Source organism: Solanum lycopersicum, chromosome 2 (assembly GCF_036512215.1).
Source record: "Solanum lycopersicum chromosome 2, SLM_r2.1".
In the NCBI taxonomy this organism is placed as follows: domain Eukaryota; kingdom Viridiplantae; phylum Streptophyta; class Magnoliopsida; order Solanales; family Solanaceae; genus Solanum; species Solanum lycopersicum.
The window spans coordinates 44,219,163-44,240,081 of record NC_090801.1 but is presented as its reverse complement, the minus strand read 5'-3'; the positions used below and the strand labels follow the sequence as shown (position 1 = coordinate 44,240,081).

Sequence of the window (20,919 nt, the reverse complement as noted above, 5' to 3'; positions counted from 1 at the left end):
GAAACCAGTTGTTAGTCGGATATTCTGCTTAACCGCTTCTCCCACACCAGCTATGAATATGTTTGACTTATCCAAATCAGCCATTAATGCCGTCACTTTACTAAAGTGATCAAGTGCCTCCATCACTCTATTAATTGAACACATATCCCCTTTGCAAAAAATCATTAGATCATCCGCAAAGATTAAGTGAGTTAGTTTGGTCACTTTGCATATCTAATGGAATTTGAAATCAGGTAAAGCACTCATTTTCCACAGAATCATTGACAAATACTCCATTACCATTACAAATAGAAGGGGGGACATGGGATCTCCTTGACAGAGAAGTGGGTTGTAGTAACACAAATCATGACTGGCCTATTAAATGAGTCTAGAAAGTTAAATCCCCTCAAAGCTTCTTCAATGAATTGCCAACTCATTGAAGTTGTATAATTACTTAACTTTTTCTTTATTCGTTTTCTAAATTGAGTTATCAAAATCCTTTTTGTGCTTATAATTTTGATTTTTTCTATTTTTTAAAAAAATTTATGTCTGTAATGACCTGATTGGTCATTCTTTACTATTATCATGAAATTACTGTTTTCCCTCCCAATATTGACCCCATATTAATTATGTTGAGTTTTGGATGTTGGTTTCAAGAGTTGAATAAAAACTGAAGAATTTGGTAAGTTTTGAGTTTCAAAAGGCTAAGTTGCTCAAAAGTGGTTTTCGAAGCCGTTTTGACGATTTGAGGTCCTAATGTAACACCTTGTCATTCGGAAAAGAAAGAAAAAAAGATTTTTTGGGTTGAAGATTGTGTCTATGGGTCCTATCTACGACTGTAGATAACTACCAAAGGAAGAGAGAACATAATTTTTCAAAAATCAAGTCTCAGTACCCTTTGTACGATTCACCAGGACGGTCTGTCGTTCTTTGTACAAGTCATAAATATGTCTCATAGGTGAGTCCTAGACTTAGTGAAATTTTTAAGGTTAACTTGGTTTCTACAGTTGGAGTCTAGTCTACGGACCATTGGAAGACCTAAAAGTCATAGACAGGTTCCGTCAAAATGAGGCTTAAATCAAAAGTTCTATACTTTTCAACGGTTGAAATTGGAAGTTCTATAATTCATACTTTCAATATAGGAACATATCTTAATAAAAAGTTTTAGAACGGGTTGAAACTGGAGATTGAATTGGGCTAAATTGAGAATTTTTATCAAATGGGTTAAGCTTTGGTGGGTTGAAATTGAACTCAATTCAAATTATCTTGAACCCAACCCTTGAAATTCTGGGCGGGTTACATATGATGAAGCTTATGAACTATGAAAGAAAAAATATTTTCTTTTATGAAGTTTATATAAATTATTTAAGGTTACTTTGAGAGTAAATCATAAATGTTGTTGTTGTGAAATGATTTCTCACATACTATGAAAAACATGATTGAGAATGAGTTTTCTCACAAAAGGATTCAGAAGGTTGAAATGTTTTCTCACCTGAGTTGGATCAAGATTAACGAGTTATTCTAAATGAACTTTAGCTTGTATTGATTGCTTAATTGGACTTTCCATGGATGATGAAATGAATAATATTAATGATTATTCCATGAGATTTTTGCTTAATATCGAGAGAATATTAAGATGAAGGCTCTCCTGTTGTCACGACTCAAGAGTACCCCCTAGATGTGACAAGAAGTACAAGACTCTAAAAAACCTCATACAAGCCTCTTAGCATATCATAACATAAGATAGTAGAAAATGATGTAGAAATTTAAAACTTTTCTTTATAATCGAAGTCTTTAATAAAAACAAGCGAAAGTCTACACTTTGTCTCAAACCATTTATAATCATTTAAACTAAAACTTTGGAACACACCCATACAAAAGTCAAAAACATAAAAGGACTTAAGGGACATTGTGGAATTCAACTTGTTGGTTTTCAAACATGCTAGCTTTAGACGATTTTTTTCTCACAATCTTTTTATTGATTGATTTCCACTTGTTCCCCTTTTGTCTTACAATTTCCAAAATAAAACTAGAAATTGTTGTGTCGATCACCATTACCATGAATTGATCTATTGATATACAAACAACTAGCTTTGCAAATACATGTATGGAAAAAAAATGCATATCAGTCCCTAGATAATTAAAGACGCATGTTTAGTAGATGGCGATACAACAAGCTAAGAAATGTATACAAGTTGCAGCTCTCCTCTAAAGAAAATAATAAAAATCCTGAAGAATGAATGAAAATTATTAGCTCTCCTGAAAAAAAATGGATTCTTTTTGTTATGTTTTTGGGGGATAGTACTGTATGTGCTTCAACATTTATAAAGCTTAACAAATTTTTGAATATTCAACAAATCTAGTACATATAATTTTACAGGTGGTGCGTGAACGAGTTATGTGTATGCAATTTGTAGCCTTACCTTGTGAAGGTAAAGAAGCGAGATTGTTCTTAATAGAGGCTCGGCTCGAGTAAGCATATCAAAACCAAATATACAAAACAGAAGCTAAGTTTCATGAATGTTCCATGGAGAAGGGGAATGCATTTGTAAGAGTAAAAAAGAAGTTAGGGAGCATACCATGGGAAGATGAACGAGAAGGGGTTGGTTGCGGGGATCTGCAATAGCTATGAAATCCTCCATTTCCTGAACCAACGTGATTATCATTAGTCATCGATCTCTCTCTACAGATATGTATCTCTCTCTAAATATATAAAGTAACTGTTACTTGGCAAGTGATATTAATAGCTACTTAAGAGAAAGGGGAGACACATAGCAGTATGGCGTAATGAACAAGGTGAAGGTATTCGCCCTGATAAATAGGATTTCACAGTTGGCCAAAATGGGCATTGACCAAAACGACATAGGTATATACTACTACTTCCTCCACTCCAAAATAAGTATAAATTTAGCTCATTTAATGTCCATTAAGGAAAATAATAAATAGAAGGTATAGTTTATTATGTTACCGTTATTTATTAGATGATTTTTTGGAACTGAATACTATTAAGGAGCAGTTCTTTAATACGAGAGTAAATACAATCTTCTTTCTTGATTTCCTACATATTATGGGAAAACTTATTTTTGGCTAAAGTGATATTTATTTTCGGATAGAGGGAGTGTATGTTACTTACCATTCAATTTTCAGCCATTCGGCTATTCAAAAACCCAAAAACAAATAAAACCCCCGAATATGTCTGAATAGCAAATTTGTAACCATTTATGAAATTTTCCAACATTGAATGCAAACCTTTTATCACCCACAACAGAACATCTACATACGACAAAGAAAATCTGGCTATAAATTGGACAACATCAAACACAAAATATTCAGCTTAAATATGACATCAGCATACTTAAAAAGAAGTCGTACGTAATACGCCACTGGGAAAATAGCTTGTAATTGCAGCTTAGCAGTTCCCTCAAAATTTCCTTAAAGTTCATGGCATTGCCTAATTTCTCGCGCTGTTCAATGATCATTCTCTCAAGTTTTGGAGAATGAGAAGAGGACTCTTGTTAGTACATTCCAGTACTTGATCCCTTGAATTTCCGCAACCTATATTTGGATCAATCTCATAGCTCCATTGATAAGTAAGATAAAGGTTTTGTTCTCTGAGTTAATGTCTCATCAATCTGAAGACAAAGTCTCTTAATAGTCGACTTGCGTTACGAAAGTTAAAGATATTAAGTGTAAGAATAGAACTGTCCTTATTAGGTATGGTATGTCTTACATCTACTACCTCGTCTATTTCAATTTCGTTAAAATTAGGAGAAGTCGTAAGCAGGCAAACTAAACAAGAAAATACTTTCAACAGAAATCTTAAAGTCACAAATTTTCATGGCTTTGTAGTTTTAGTGACTGGAGAGACCTGTCTGGCACATCGACCAAGCAATGTTTCGTCTGAAAAAAACATGTCAAAAAATGAATAAAATTATGGAGTGTTAATTACAACAGCTACGAAATAAAATGAGGCATCATAATTTTCTTACCTCTAGGGATGTTCCGTTAAAGCAAAGATGTTTAATGATTCTAAATATTGGGTTCACATTAAAACACTCAAATGTAATTTTATAGCTGCTAAGGGTAGACAAGTTCTCAAGTACTTGGAAAACCAAATAAACGGAATCAATATCAACAGAATATGTCTACTCCAAAAGTCTCGAGCATTAACTAATTAACTGTTTTTTTAAATCCTATAGAATAAACGATTGCAGAATCCTCTTCCAGAAGACTAACATGATTGGGGAAATAAGTACCAATAGGCAGCTCAAAGACACACCTCGATAGCTTCAAATATGTCAATGTTTCAGAAGTAAATATTCTATCAGGCAATACATATTTTTCATCATTGGCCATATCTAGATTAAGCTTCTAGATACCATGATTTGTGACAAAAATGTCTATCCAACACAAAATTGACCATGAAAAAAGGCTGGTCAACTATTTGACCATTGGGACCAACTGGCTCCGTTCCTAAAGTGTTAACGGAACTCCACAAAAAGTTTTGAAAAAAAAATGAAATTCTTGCTCCCCAAGAATTCATGGATTATAGCACACGAAAATTGAAAAAATGGGGAGTTTACCTGCTCTAGGGATTGTTTGACCTTGAAAATGGGATGTTTTGGCTACAGCTAGCTGGAGCAGGTAAACCCCCTATTTTGTCGATTTTCGTGTGCTATAAGTCAATGAGATTTTTGCTGATTCACAATTCCATCGCCATTTTTGCCAAAAATTTCATGGACGTCCGTTGAGACTTTATCTATGGAGCAACTGGCCAGCACGGCCTAAACAACTCATTTTTAAGGTCAAACGAGCCAGAACAAGTAAATTTCCTATGTTTTTCGATTTTCGTGTGTTATAGTCCACCATATTTTTTGGTGATCCAGAATTCTACGTCATTTTTATCAAAAGTTTACATAGACGTCTATTAGGACCTTATCTATGGAGTAAATTTGTCACCATAGACAAACAAACTCATTTTCAAGGTCAAACGAGCCCCAATGTAGGTAATCCCGTTATTTTGCCGATTTTCATGTGCTATTACCCATGAGATTTTTGGTGAACAGAATTCTAACATCATTTTTGATGAAAATTTACACGGAAATTTGTTACGACCTTATTTATAAAGCTAGTTGGTCACCACGGTAAAAAAGACCCATTTTCAAGGACAAATGAGCCCAGAGAAGGTAAACCCCATATTTTGCCAATTTTCGTGTGCTATAGTCCATCTTTTTTTTATGATCTGGAATTTCAACGCAATTTTTGTTGAGAATTTACATGGATGTACGTTAAGACCTTCAATGGAGCCATATGCTCTTCACCCATGGAAGATCAAGAAATAACATCCATCTCTATCACTGACATTTCAGAATTCATATTCGTAAGTACTTGACAACAGATAGGAGCAGCACTAACTAAATTCTGTAGGTCAAAGCAATATCATATATCTTGGTGATATACTGACTTTTAAGAATTCATATTCTCGTGTTTTAGTAACTCTTGAGAAGATTGCTTCATTAGAGATGGTAACATCAACAACCTTAATACGACCATCACTTTAAGACTCAACCTCGAAATCAGCTATATGTCGCCATCAAATAGGCTACAGAAACACTTAGATCTGATACGAGACTAGTGGATGAAGAGATAGTCACAAAACCACTTGACGATTCCCTAAACCCTCTGTTTACTCTCACTTTCCATTCTCATCACTAACAAACAAAACCCCTAAAACGCCATTGAGTAGTTACTTTGAAATTGTCACCGTCACAAGAAAACAATCTAATTTAAGTAAAATGACCAACTACTATATTAGATTTTCTTGTAACGATGACAATTTCAAAGGAAACACACAAAGGGACTTTAGAGTTTCTCATTTTTAGTGATAAATATGGCGGGTGAGAGTGGACAAAGGGCTAAGGGTTGAGTTCGAGATTGAGTTAGGCTGTGATGGTCATACTAAGGCTTTTTATATAACTGGCCTTGATGGAGCGAATTTCTTAGGAGTTTCTATAACATGAGAATGTGAATCCAAGAAGGTCGGTATATAACAGAGATTGATGTTATGCCTTACCTGCAAACTAGCGTTGTTGTTGCTTATATCTCCTGTCAACTTGAAAATATGAATTATAAAAGCCCGCTATATCACGAATTAAGATGGATGATAATTTTTTTGACCTGCAGACTTGAGTAAGAGTTGCTCCTATCTATTGTCAACTTATGAATATGGATTATTAAAGGTCGATACCGAGATAGATGCTTTCCTTGATCTTACATTAGTGGAGAGAATATATGACTGATTCCTTACCCAAATCAATTCTTCTAAGGAATTAATTATGATGCAAATATGCTTAATGTTAATATCTATATTAGAGCATCGATTACAAACTGCTACACTAGTCCAGTGAGCAATATACTCTTTATTTAAACTCACTTATGTGACAGGATTCTTAACTACTCCAGCATCACTAGCTAGCAGCTCATCCTTATTCTACGTCTTGTGTAGTTCTTGAAGGAGTGCGTTTCCCTTCAAATTTGTGTACACTTTGAAACCACACATACTAGTAGGCATCATCGACCATAGCTATCAAAAATCATTATCTTCATTAGCTATGGAACATTACTAAATTGCTATCACCAGACTATGCCAAGTGGCATAGCTATATTAGTATCAGTAAAAACAATGCATACTAGTAGGCATAATCAATCGACACAAACCTACTACATAACAGAAGTAAACATTCAGAAGGGAACATACAAATTTAATAAATAAATAAATAGGAGACTGGAAATGAAAGTCTCTTTTTCGGATCTATTCTTCATCACACTGGTGGAACAAAACAATATGGAAGTTACACCACTCCAAGTCTGTATCCACATGATTTCACCATCCTAGATATAATACCCATATCCACATGATTTCACCATCCTAGATATAATACCCATAAACAAGTATGTTTTCAACTCAACCTCCTACCTCATTCCACTGTCAACTCTAATAATTAAGCGTTCGACCATCTTGTCATTCTATGGCTTCCCAAGTCTAAATATTAGGTCACCATAATGTCAAATAATCATCTAACCCTTCTATCGCATTAATATCTACAAATATAAGACCACGTAAATGAAAAATACTAGCCTGGCACTTCTACGATATTAAAATTTACGAATATCAGGTCATCACTAGCATTATCAACCAACTTACTGATCCTTCTCAATTTCTCATGCCAACTCCCTGACTTTTTTAGAACAGTATATGAAACTAGCTCGTCTATCTTGACTCACATCCCTATTATTATATGATTTCTAAAAACACTAGGCGGTTAAACAGTCCCAACACTTAAACCATACATTAGACCTTGGTCATTTGCACAACTTAACAACCGCCATGCTCTTCACTCGTGGAAGATCAAGAAATGACATCCATCTCTATCACTGACCTTTCAGAATTAATATTGTTGACAACAGATATGAGCAGCACTAACTCAAGTCTGCAGGTCAAAGCAATATCATGCATCTTTGTGCTATAACGACTTTTAAGAATCCATATTCTTATGTTGTAATAACTCTTGAGAAACTCGCTCCTTCAAGGCCGGTCACATGAACAACCTTAGTACAACCATCAGTGCCAGACTCAACGTCGAACTCAGCAATATGTCGCAATCAAATAGGTTATGGAAACTTAGATCTGACACCATATTAGTGAATGAAGAGATCGTCACTAAGCCACTTGACGGTTTCCTTAGCCCTCTGTCCACTCTCACCCGCCATTCTCATCACTAACAAACAGAAACCTTAAAAACCCATTGTGTGGTTCCTTTGGTTATGTCACCGTCACAAGAAAATAATCTAATGTAGTCGTTGGTCATTTTACTTCTAATAGATTATTTTTTCTTGTAACGATGATGATTCCAAAGGAAACACACAAAAGGTCTTTAGAATTTCTCATTTTTAGTGAGAATGGTGGGTGAGAGTGGACAGAGGCTTGAGGGAACCGTGAAGCGGTTCAGTGAGTATATATAAATTCACTAGTCTGGTATCAGATCTGAGGGTTTCCGTAGCCTCTTTGATGGCGACACGGTTGAGTTCGAGATTGAGTTTGGTTGTGATGGTCGTACTAAGGTTGTTGATGGGACAGACCCTGATGGATCAATTTTCTTAGAAGTTGCTACAATATGAGAATGTGAATTCTAGAAGGTCGGTATATGACTGAGGTTGATGTTATTGCCTTACTTGCAGACTTGAGTTGTTGCTGCTCATATCTCCTTTCAACTTGAGAATACGAATTATGAAAGCCCGCTATATCACGAATTAAGATGGATGATAATTGCTTTGACCTGCAGAATTGAGTCAGAGTTGCTCCTATCTATTGTCAACTTAAGAATATAAATCATGAAAGTTCGGTACCGAGATGGATGTTTTTCTTGATCTTACACTAGTGGAGAGATGTATGACTTATTCCTCAGCCCAATCAGTTCTTCTAACGAATTAATTCTGGTGCAAGTATGCTTAATGTTAATATCTATATTAGAGCATATGTTAGAAGATGCTACTTTAGTGCAATGACCAATATATTCTTTATTCAAACTCACTTATGTGGCGGGATTCTTAACTACTCCAGTATCACTAGCTCACAACTAATCCTCATTCTCCAGTCTAGATTAGTTTTTGAAGGAGTGCACTTCCCTTCAATTGTTGGTACACTCTGAAACAACACATAGTATGCTTCATCGGTAAACCTGAACCTTCTTCATAATAGAAGAAGACATTCAGAAGGGAACATAAAATATGAAAGTTACACCATCTCAATTCTCTATCCACATGCTTTCACCGTCCTAGGTATAATACCCATAAAGTAGTACGCTTTTAACTTAATCTCCTACTTCATTCCACTATAACTCTAATACTTATGCATTCGACCCTCTTGTCATTCTATGGCTTCCCAAGTCTACATATTAGGTCACCATAATGTCAAATCATAGTCTAACCCTTCTATCACATGAATATCCACAAATATAAGACCACTTTAGTGCAAAATAATAGCCTAACACTTCTACCATATTAAAATTCACGAATATCAGGCCATCACTAGCCCTATCCACCAACATACTGGTCCTTCTCAGTTTCTCACGCCAACTCCCAGACCCTTTTGGAACAGTTGATGAAACTAAAACCTTATACAAACTCATTCATCTTGACTCACATCCCCATTATCATATAAGTTCTAAAAACACTAGACAACCATAACCAGTCCCAACACTTAAACCATACATCAGAACCTGGTCATTTGCCTAACTTAACAACCACCATTTTAATAAACCACTAACATCATGATAAATACAACCACGTTTTACAAAACAACTAAACAATTGAGTCCACATAAACTCAATCCAGTGGTTAAAACATCTTTCTGTTACTTTTTTCCCTTTAGTTTCTCTCTTTAATTTTTTTCGTAGAATAGTCAATAATTCGTAGAATGAATAAACTTTTTATCAATAATTAATTAACTAAACAAATAATTTAATTGTAACAAATGAAGACACATAATAAATTGAAAATGAATTAAACTTGAATTAAAAATGTATCACACACATATTTAAGTTGAATAAAAAATGTATCACACAATGATCTATAGAGTAAATTAAATTTGTATTTATAATGAATTAAATAAGTAATCCAATAGTAATAAATAAATCAAAACATTGCAAAATAAATTAAATTGTTTTAAAATTGTATTACACAATATTAAAGTTGAATTAGAAGAGAGTTTAGAATGAATAAAAAACGTAAACTAACAAAAGACAAGACAATGATCTATAAATTGAATTAGACTCATATTATCCATGAATAAAACTTATATCATATGCATCGTATAGATTATCTTTGCTTTTATCACTACGATATCCAATTAATTAGACAAGTAATCTAATTGTAACAAATGGAGAAACATATGTCAAATGAATTAAACTTGAATAAAAAGAATGTTACATTCATATCAAAGTTGAATGAAAAACAATTAAACATGAATAATAAATGTATCAAATGAAAGAGCATCATGTGATTTGTAATTGAATAAATTTGTATCAATAATGAATTAAAGAGGTAATTCAATAATAACAAATCAACCAACAAAATGCAAAATAAATTAATTTGTATTAAAAGTCCATACACAAATTAAATTAAAGTTGAATTAATTATAGATAAAAATTGTAACCAATGAAACAGAAGACAATGATCTATATTAATAATAACAAACAATAAAATACAAAATGAATTAAATTTGCATTAAAAGTATATTACTTAATATTAAAGTTGAATTACAAGAGAAAAATAATAATAAATGAAAAACGTAACTAACGAAAGACAAGACAATAATCTATAGATTGAACTGAACTTGTATTATTCATGAATAAATTATAAACTTAACCAAAATCAATTATAAACTTAACCAAACCCTCTTTAAATTGGGATATAAACTACAAAGGACATTTCACTTATTTGTAGCAACAACCTATCCAAACTAATCACAAGTTCGTAAAATTGAATCTTTATAATGACAATGGATGATGAACTATTGTTTCTATAATTTTAAAATTTTGAAAATCTTATTTGAGAACATCATATTGTACAATTTTCTGTTTTTTCTATTCCTTTTCTTGTCGTGTTTTTGAATAAAAATAGTGAAATAAGGGAAAAACTAATTTAAAATAATTATTTAAATGAAAATTTTAAAAAAAAAGAGGAAGAAAGATTGACATAGAAAGAAAAAAAGAAGAGAGAAAAAGGGCCGAGAAAGAGCAAAGGAAGATTAACTGTTCAATTTTTTAATTCTTAAAAATTGTTATATTTATTAGAAATATTATATTGACATAAATGATAATATTTTAATATGGTACATTTATGTGATTTACCCTAATAGTAATTCCCCCCTCTAAAGGCCAAGTGTCTAAGACAGATAAGCTAATATAACCTAAAACAAACAATCACATGAGAAAAAAAAAGATTAATTTAACCTTAAAGCTAGCTAACAATGATCAGGTCGCTCCTTTTTCTCCCTTATTCTTTTATTGCTTCATCAACTCCGATGCTTTTCAAGAGGGGATGAACTGAATGAGGAGATATACGCCGATTCCAAATGTAGCGACAGTACAGATTCTCACGAAGAGACTTCTCATGGCAGTAGGTCTTTTATAAAGACTCCATTTTCTCCTGTTCATGCAAACAAAGAGAGTAAGAAGAGATTAGTAAGACGGTTCAACTATATAAGATATCAAATAAATAAAAAATAGAGCCAAATAAAATCATACGACGAATACATTATCCAAAACAATAAATGTTGAACGAGAGACGTCTCGGGACTGGCTACTTTGAACCGAACTCAAAATTGATTTAGATTACAACATCTTTATTAAGCATAAGACAAACTCAAATGTCATCATATTTAAGCTATAACGTCCTCAAAGTTCATGTGAAAACATAAGCCTTATTCCTTCAAATCTTATAAATGCCATTACTTCAAACGTAGAAGAAACTTATACATATAACTCTAATACATATCAATGATATCATATCATCAATCATATCATATATCATATATTATTATAAGTGAAAAACTCCAAAGTGAAAAGTTGAATTATCATTTTACCCCCACACAAAATGAAAAGGCTATAAAATATTTAATTAAACTCATATAATATAATTAATTAAACATTTTTATCTTTAAATAAAGAAATACTCCTTTAATAATTTGTGTAAGAAAAAGTAAATATATATTTAAATAAATGCTAAGTATCATATTGACTAAAATACAATGAATGTTTTAAAAATTTCAAGATTGATTCTTCATATTCTTATATGTGTATTAGTACATATATTGAATAATTATAATCAGACGCTTCAACTGTCACGACCCAAATTTTGCAAGTCGTGATGGCACCTATGTTCCGAACCAATAGGTAAGCCAACCCAACATATTAACCCAACTAAACCAACAAAAGAGTAAAAAGACTAACACTTAGCAAGAATCTCCAACATTGAGTTCCTTATAAGTACGAAATGCGGAGGCTAAAACATATCACCCCAAGAATTGGTGTCTTAAGTACAAGAGCTTCTAAAATTTGATGCAAGTCTGAAACTAAATGACAAATCTAACATAAGGAATATCCTGTCTGAATACTAATAACAGAATGAATAAAAGATAGAGGGAGGTGTGGGCTACGGAACAGCCAAGCAGCTCACCACAACTCCAAGAACTCCAAGCTCGGACTCAATTTGCTCCACAAGATGTGCTCCTACTCGGAATCGAATCTGCACCACAAAGAGTGCAACAAGCGTAGTATGAGTACGAAACCACGTGTACCCAGTATGTCTCATTGACCGACAACGAAGAAGTAGTGACGGAAGTTATATAAGAAAATAAGTTCTTAGATTGTACAAGAATATATATATATATATATATATATATATATATATATATATATATATATTTATATATATTACACTTACTATTTCTGTTTCATCAATAAAGGAAATCAACATTTAATATTTTCCAAACACCAAACGAAACAAATAGTCATCAAGAATGAATGATGGGATGAAACGCAATGCAATATGATGCCATATAATGATGTGCCTCAGAATACCCAGTACTCACTCAACCGTATATACATGATACTCCTCGGAAATACATCGAGAGTTCATGACCCATGGGGGACTCACGAGGTCCATATACCGACACGGACGATCTCCACGTGTCTGTGCGGACGATCTCAACGCACCACCATAAATATCAAACAATTTCCGCACGGACGGTCTCCACGTGCCCAAATTACAATCTTAACATTCTTACCATCCCCAGCACGGACGATCTCCACGTGCCCATCTTATACTCAATCTCATGTCAATGCATGTATACAAGATTATTCAAAATAAGGGGATGATGATGCATCTCACTCAATCAATATCGACATAATACACAACCACCTCCATCATCACAACTATACGGGTGTAAAAAAAATACATAAATAATAAAACACAATCACACAAAAATTTCAAGTCAATACTATATCATCAAATGCCCATATGCTTTGGAAAATTCTCAAATTAAAATCCACATTCTATAGTAGTAACTTTCCGTTTTATAACACCGGTACTCGTACCAATGCCCGTCACACCATTGATACGAGACCCCCATCTTTCGCCCTTACCCCTTTGTCTATTTTCATTTTTTTAATCTTTAATTAGGAAAACGTCCTTCAACAAGTCAAAAAAAATCTTAACATACCTCAAGTGCCGAATTCGTGTCAGAATCTTTAAGATAGTTCCTTCCCGTTATGCAAAGTTTCGAAACGCTCACGATCTACCAATGATGCAAGGTTCGTAAGTAAGCGAGTTTGTAGACATTTAAATTTATTATAGGTACAACATAAATCTCAAAACTCACTCATATCTCTAATAAAATCCCAAAACTTGGCATAGTTTATATGCCAAATTGTCATATTTCAAGCCAAGAATTTAACCTTAATTTCTTAAATACCCTAACATTCAATATTTGACCATATGGTGTATATATAATAGTTAATTATCTATCTCAATATGTCAAAACTAGTACCTTGATTTGATAATTACATAAACTAAGAATCAACTCCACCAATTAACAATACCACGCAATACACAATCGGTCTACAATGGTCACGATTTGCCCAAAAAAATCTAAACTGTAACCAAATGTCATATTCAAAAAAAGAATTATTTTACCTTTTTACCAAATGCCAATCATTGGCATATGATTGCCCAATGATTGGCAGATCCCCTACCAATATGATAATCTTAAATGACCAATTTCCATGCTTGCCATGGAAAGAACGATGCCACTGCCATTTGCCTTTTTTTCCAATTTTTTTTTCCATCACTTAAAATAATAATAACAAGAAATAAAATAATAAAATAACATACAAATCAACCCTTAAATCAAAGTACACCATCAGAATGATGGTCATTAATGGAATTTGAATACGTCCTGGGTGCCGTTTTTTTTTAAAAAATTATAATATGTACCAATCGTTTTCCCCACTTTGATATGAACTATCCATGTAATAATATAATAATAACAACAAACCAAAATTACTTTGACAACATACCTATGGTAGAATTTAAAAGGGATGAGAAGTTCCTTGTTTTCGTTAGCAGTGGTTATTGCTTCTGCTCTAGTTCATCGCTTACGGTAAGTTTCTGCCTCCACCCCTTTTATTTTCTAAACAAGAGTTTATTAACCGTGAAACCCACTAATCTGTTATCTATATTACTTATATTTAATAAAAGTTTCGTCAACTAGGTACTTGTAGTTATCAATAGTTAAAATACCCCCTTTAAATTTTTCAGAAAGAGTCAAAATAGTCCTAATTCTCAAAACAACCTAGCGAGTCGTTACATCACCTACCACTTAAACAAACATTCATCCACGAACGGAAAAAGAAAAGAGATAACCTGAACGCTCAAAAAGATGAGGATATTTACTCCTCATAACTGACTCTGTCTCCCATGTAGCCTCTTCCACTGGACGATGCTTCCACTGAACCTTTACTGAAGCAATCTCCCTGGACCTTAGCTTCCGAATTTTCCTATCCAAAATGGTTATCGGCTCTTCCTCAAAAGTCAAATTCTGATCAAGTAACACTGAATCCCATTGAATCACATAATCACCACCCTGTTGATACTTCTTAAGCATTGAAATATGAAATACAGGATGAACACCTGACAAACCAAGCGGCAAAGCCAACTGATACGCCACCTCACCAATACGCTCAACAATCTCGAAAGGACCAATATACCTTGGGTTCAACTTGCCCTTCTTTCCAAACCTCATCACACCATTCATGGGTGAAACCTTCAATAAAATCCTCTCTCCAACCATAAACTCTAAATCACGAATCTTTCAATCTGCATAACTCTTTTGCCTACTCTGAGCCATGAGAAGTCTATCTTGGATCAACTTGACCTTGTCCAAGGACTCCCTCAACAAATCTGTACCCCATGGTCTAACCTCAAATGCATCAAACCAGCCAATTGGAGATCGACATCTCCTACCATATAGAGCCTCAAATGGTGCCATCTCAATGATCGAGTGATAACTATTATTGTAATAAAACTCCGCTAACGGCAAGAAATGATCCCACTGACCACCAAAGTCAATCACACACGCCCGCAACATGTCCTCAAGAACCTGAATAGTCCGCTCAGACTGACCATCAGTCTGAGGGTGAAAGGCTGTACTAAGATCCACCCGAGTGCCCATCTCTTTCTGCATAGTCCACCAGAAATGATATGTAAATTGGGTGCCACGATCTGAAATAATTGATATAGGAACCCCATGCAAACGAACTATGTCTTGAATATAGATCTTGGCTAACTTCTCTGAGTTATAGGTAGTCTGAACTGGTACAAAGTGTGCAGACTTAGTCAGTCGATCCACGATGACCCATATAGCATCAAACTTACCCAAGGTACATGGCAACCCTACCACAAAGTACATAGCAATGCGCTCCCACTTCCACTCAGTTATGGGCATCCTCTGAGTCATACCTCCAGGCTTTTGGTGTTCATACTTCACTTGCTGACAATTAAAACATCGAGATACAAAGTCTACTATGTCCCTCTTCATACGACACCACCAATAGTGTTGCTTCAAGTCACGATACATCTTAGTATCCCCCGGATGAATAGAGTACCTCGAACTATGAGCCTCCTCCATGATCAATCTAGTCAAATTACCTGTACGAGGAACACATATACGACCCTTAATCCTCTAAACTCCCTCACTATCAAGAATTGTAGCCTTGGCTTCTCCTTTTAAAACCTTTTCCCTAATCTTACATAAATCACCATCATCAAACTGTTGAGCCCGAATCTGCTCCAACAAGGATGACCTAGCCTCCATATAAGCCAACATCTTACCAGATTCTGAAATATCAAGTCTCACAAAGCTATTGGCCAGGGATTGGACATCCCTAGTTAAAAGACGCTCGCCAACCTGTAACATGGCTAGACTACCCATACTTACCGCCTTCCGACTCAAGGCATCTGCTACAACATTTGCCTTGCCTGGGTGATAAAGAATAGTCATATCGTAGTCTTTGAGCAACTTTAACCATCTCCTCTGCCTCAAATTTAGATCCCTCTGATTGAATATATACTGGAGACTACGATGATCCCTGAACACCTCACAATGCACACCATAAAGATAATGCCTCCAAATCATTAATGCAAACACAACAGCTGCCAACTCTAAATCATGAATAGGGTAGTTCTTCTCATGAACCTTTAACTTCCTCGAAGCATAAGCTATCACCCTTCGCTTCCAATCCAAGAAGCATCACAATATACAACAAAACCCTCTCCCTCCATGGGTAGGGTCAAAATCAGAGCAGTAGTCAATAAAGTCTTGAGCTTTTGGAAACTAACCTCACATTCGTCAGACCACTGAAAAGTCACCTCCTTCTGTGTCAATCTAGTTAATGGAGATGTAATGGATGAGAAACCCTCAACAAACCGTCGATAATAACCAGCAAAGCCCAAGAAACTCCGAATCTCAGTAACTGAAGTAGGTCTGACCCAATCTCTAACCGCCTCAATCTTCTTAGGATCCACCATGATACCCTCCTTGGACACTACATGTCCCAAGAATGCTACCGAACTAAGCCAAAACTCACACTTTGAAAACTTCACATAAAGCTTTTTCTCCTTTAGAATCCCTAGAACAATCCTCAAATGATGCTCATGTTCCTCCTCAGTGCGTGAGTATATTAATATATCATCTATGAAGACAATAACAAAGGAATCTAAATACGGTCTTAACACTCCATTCATCAAGTCCATAAAAGCTGCTGGGGCATTAGTCAATTCGAAAGACATCACCAAAAACTCGTAATGACCATAACGTGTTTGAAAAGCCGTTTTAGGGATATCCTCCGCCCTAACCTTCAGTTGATGGTAGCTAGATCTCAAGTCAATTTTTGAGAAAATTGAAGCACCCTGCAACTGATCAAATAAATCATAAATATGAGGTAACGGATACTTGTTTCTGATGGTTACCTTGTTCAACTCCCGATAGTCAATACACATACGCATAGATCCATCTTTCTTCTTCACAAATAACACTGGAGCACCCCAAGGAGATACACTTGGTCTAATAAAACCTTTGCTCAAAAAATCTTGCAACTCCTCCTTCAACTCTTTCAATTCAGCCGGTGCCATGCGATAAGGAGGAATAGAAATAGGCTGAGTGCCTGGCTCCACATCAATACAAAAATCAATATCACGATCTGGTGGAAGAGCTGGCAAATCGGCCGGGAATACCTCTGAAAATTCACTCACCACTGGAATAGACTCAAGCATAGGAGTCTCAATACTAGTATCTCGAATATGGGACAAGTAAGCCAAACATCCTCTCTGTACCAACTGACGAGCCTTAAGGAATGATATCACACCCTTAGAAGGATGAATAAGAGTACCTCTCCATTCTACTATAGGAATTCCAAGCATAGATAAAGTGATGGTCTTTGCATGACAATTTAAAATTGCGTGGTAAGAAGATAACCAATCCATACAAAGAATCACATCAAAATCTATCATATCTAAGACCTTTAAATCTGCATGAGTGTCACACCCCATCAAAGTAACAGTACATAAACGATACACCCGATCTACAACTACAGAATCCCCGACAGGAGTAGAAATACGTATCGGCAAATCAAGAGACTCACACAATATATCCAGACTAGGAGCAAAATATGTGGACACATAAGAATAAGTAGAGCCTGGATCAAATAATACAGTAGCTGGTCGATGACAAATCGGAATAATACCTGTGATAACAGCATCTGAGGCTTCAGCCTCTGGCCTACCTGGAAAAGCATAACAGTGAGAACGAACTCCATCAGATTGTGAACCTCCACGACCACCACCTCGACCAGAACGAGAACCACCTCTACCTGAATGAGAACCACCTCTACCATTCTGTGCACCACCCCTAGCTGGAGGTTGTGCAGCCCTGGAAGTCGAAGCCTGAGAACCCTGATGCAATCCATCACGTCTGGTCCTAGGGCAGTCTCTCACAAAGTGTCCCATATCACCACACTCAAAACAGCCCCTACGAGACACAGGCCGATGAGAGGAACCTGAATGACCATAATGCCCTCCACGAACTACATGTCTAGAAGATGAACTCTGCGAAGTATGCATTGAGCTCGAAGAGTTATTCCCAGCATAACCAGCCTCAGACGCTGGTATAGCAGCATAAATGGGTCTGCTGGACTGAGGGTGATAACCTCTGCCCAAGTAACCCCGACTCCTAGGCGGAGCACCACCATAATCACCTGAATAACGAGTCCTCTTTCCCTCTCGCTGCTCAAATCCCTCACGTCGAATCATCTCCAACTCCTTAGCAGCATCTACCACTTTTTGGAATGGAACACCACAAGCAGCAACTTGAGAAACTTCTAGACGGATCGAAATAATCAACCCCTTAACAAACCTCCTCACTCTCTCAGCCTCTGTGGGAAGTATCATCGAAGCATGCCTAGCCAAGGCATGAAATTTACCCTCATACTCTGCAACTGACATACCATTTTGCTGCAAACCCTCAAACTGGGCCCTTTTGCGCTCCCTCTCACTGCGTGGAACAAATTTGGATAGAAATACCTGAGTAAACTCAGTCCAGGATAGTGGATGAGATCCAGCTGGCCTACTACTAATATAATCCCTCCACCACTGCTTAGCAGAGCCAGTCATCTGAAACGCTGTGTAATCAACTCCATGAGAGTCCACTAATCAAAGATTATGCAACCTCTCATGACAACTAACTATAAACTCATATGCATCCTCAGCTAAGTCACCAGTATAAGTAGGAGGATTCATTAGTCTGAACCTCCCAAACATCTTTTGCTCATCCATAGTCATAGAAGGCCTGTTCACCAAATGTGATGTCATATCTGGAAACTCAATACTATCCAAACGAGGAGCTACAACGGCAACTGGCTGAGTCCTGGGAGTCTGAGAATGTGGAGCAACTATCGGATCTGGAGTTTGACCTCCAACACGGGTCTGTGAGCCATCAGAAGTGACAGGCAAAGCTCCTGCCTGGGCCATCCCCTCTAGGATTCCTAACATACGAGCCAAGGTATCTTGAAGCACTGGGGGCACAATAGTACTGGTTGGATCCTGAGCTGGCCCATCCCCCTCGACACGATCTTGCACCTCCCCATGAATAACCTCTGCATCTGGAGGTACGACCCTATCACGACCCTGGGTAGCTACTGGTACTTGAACATCCACAGGTGCTGCAACACAGCCCCTACCCCGACCTCGAGCTCGTCTCCTACCTCTACCTCGGACAGTGTTCCCAGAAGCAGGCGCAGGAATAGGATCCTGACCACCACTTGCCGATGTACGATTCCTCGCCATCTGGGAGAGAATGAAATATCAAGATTAGAATTTCTACAAGGTCAAGTGTGCACGATAATGAATAAAAGAACAGATTATTTCCTAAATGTCCTATAGCCTCTCGAAGATAGGTATGGACGTCTTCATACCGATCCGCAAGACTCTACTAGACATTGTTCTTGTACTCTTGAGACCGATGAACCTAGGGCTCTGATACCAAATTTGTCACGACCCAAATTTTGCAAGTCGTGATGGCACCTATGTTCCGAACAAATAGGTAAGCCAACCCAACATATTAACCCAACTAAACCAACAAATGAGTAAAAAGACTAACACTTAGCAAGAATCTCCAACATTGAGTTCCTTATAAGTACGAAATGTGGAAGCTAAAACATATCACCCCAAGAATTGGTGTCTTAAGTACAAGAGCTTCTAAAATTTGATGCAAGTCTGAAACTAAATGACAAAACTAACATAAGGAATATCCTGTCTGAATACTAATAACAGAATGAATAAAAGATAGAGGGAGGTGTGGGCCACAGAACAGCCAAGCAGCTCACCACAACTCCAAGAACTCCAAGCTCGGACTCAATTTTCTCCACGAGATGTGCTCCTACTCGGAATCGAATCTGCACCACAAAGAGTGCAACAAGCGTAGTATGAGTACGAAACCACGTGTACCCAGTATGTCTCATTGACCGACAGCAAAGAAGTAGTGACGGGAGTTATATAAGAAAATAAATTCTTAGATTGTACAAGTATATATATATATATATATATATATATATATATATTATACACTTACTATTTAAGTTTCATCAATAAAGGAAATCAACATTTAATATTTTCCAAACACCAAACGAAACATATAGTCATCAAGAATGAATGATGGGATGAAATGCAATGCAATATGATGTCATGTAATGATGTGTCTCAGAATACCCAGTACTCACTCAACCGTATATACATGATACTCCTCGGAAATACATCGAGAGTTCATGACCCATGGGGGACTCGCAAGGTCCATATACTGACACGGACGATCTTCATGTATCTGTGAGGACGATATCAATGCACCATCATAAATATCAAACAATTTCCGCACGGACGGTCTCCACATGCCAAAATTACAATCTTAACATTCTTACCATCCCCAGCACAGACGATCTCCACGTGCCCATCTTATACTCAATCTCATGTCAATGCATGTATACAAAATTATTCAAACTAAGAGGATGATGATGCATCTCACTCAATCAATATCGACATAATACACAACCACCTCCATTATCACAACTATACGGGTGTAAAAAAATACATAAATAATAAAACACAATCACACAAAAATTTCAAGTCAATACTATATCATCGAATGCCCATATGCTTTGGAAAATTCTCAAATTAAAATCCACATTCTATAGTAGTAACTTTCCGTTTTATAACACCGGTACTCGTACCAATGCCCGTCACACCATTGATACGAGACCCCCATCTTTCGCTCTT

General features: G+C 36.1%; 1 protein-coding gene across 1 annotated transcript; it reads right to left on the bottom strand.

The window, feature by feature from the left end:
• Positions 1-14,431: 14,431 nt before the first annotated feature.
• Positions 14,432-19,437, bottom strand: LOC138342065 (uncharacterized). The gene is made up of 6 exons (XM_069294248.1): positions 18,981-19,437; positions 17,967-18,800; positions 16,686-17,495; positions 16,007-16,077; positions 15,200-15,589; positions 14,432-14,863 (listed from the first exon to the last, which is right to left on the bottom strand). Exons 1-6 carry the CDS (start codon positions 19,435-19,437, stop codon positions 14,432-14,434), a joined length of 2,994 nt encoding a protein of 997 aa, XP_069150349.1.
• Between the last annotated feature and the right edge of the window lie 1,482 nt (positions 19,438-20,919).

Coding starts and splice junctions, on each gene's coding strand:
- LOC138342065 (XM_069294248.1), bottom strand. CDS start 19,437: ATGGCGAGGAATCGTACATCGGCAAGTGGTGGTCAGGATCCTATTCCT. Junction 15,590..16,006: donor GTAGTCTAGCCATGTTACAG/GTTGGCGAGCGT, acceptor TTTAATTGTCAG/CAAGTGAAGTATGAACACCA. Junction 14,864..15,199: donor AGTCTGAGCGGACTATTCAG/GTTCTTGAGGAC, acceptor ATTTTATTGAAG/GTTTCACCCATGAATGGTGT.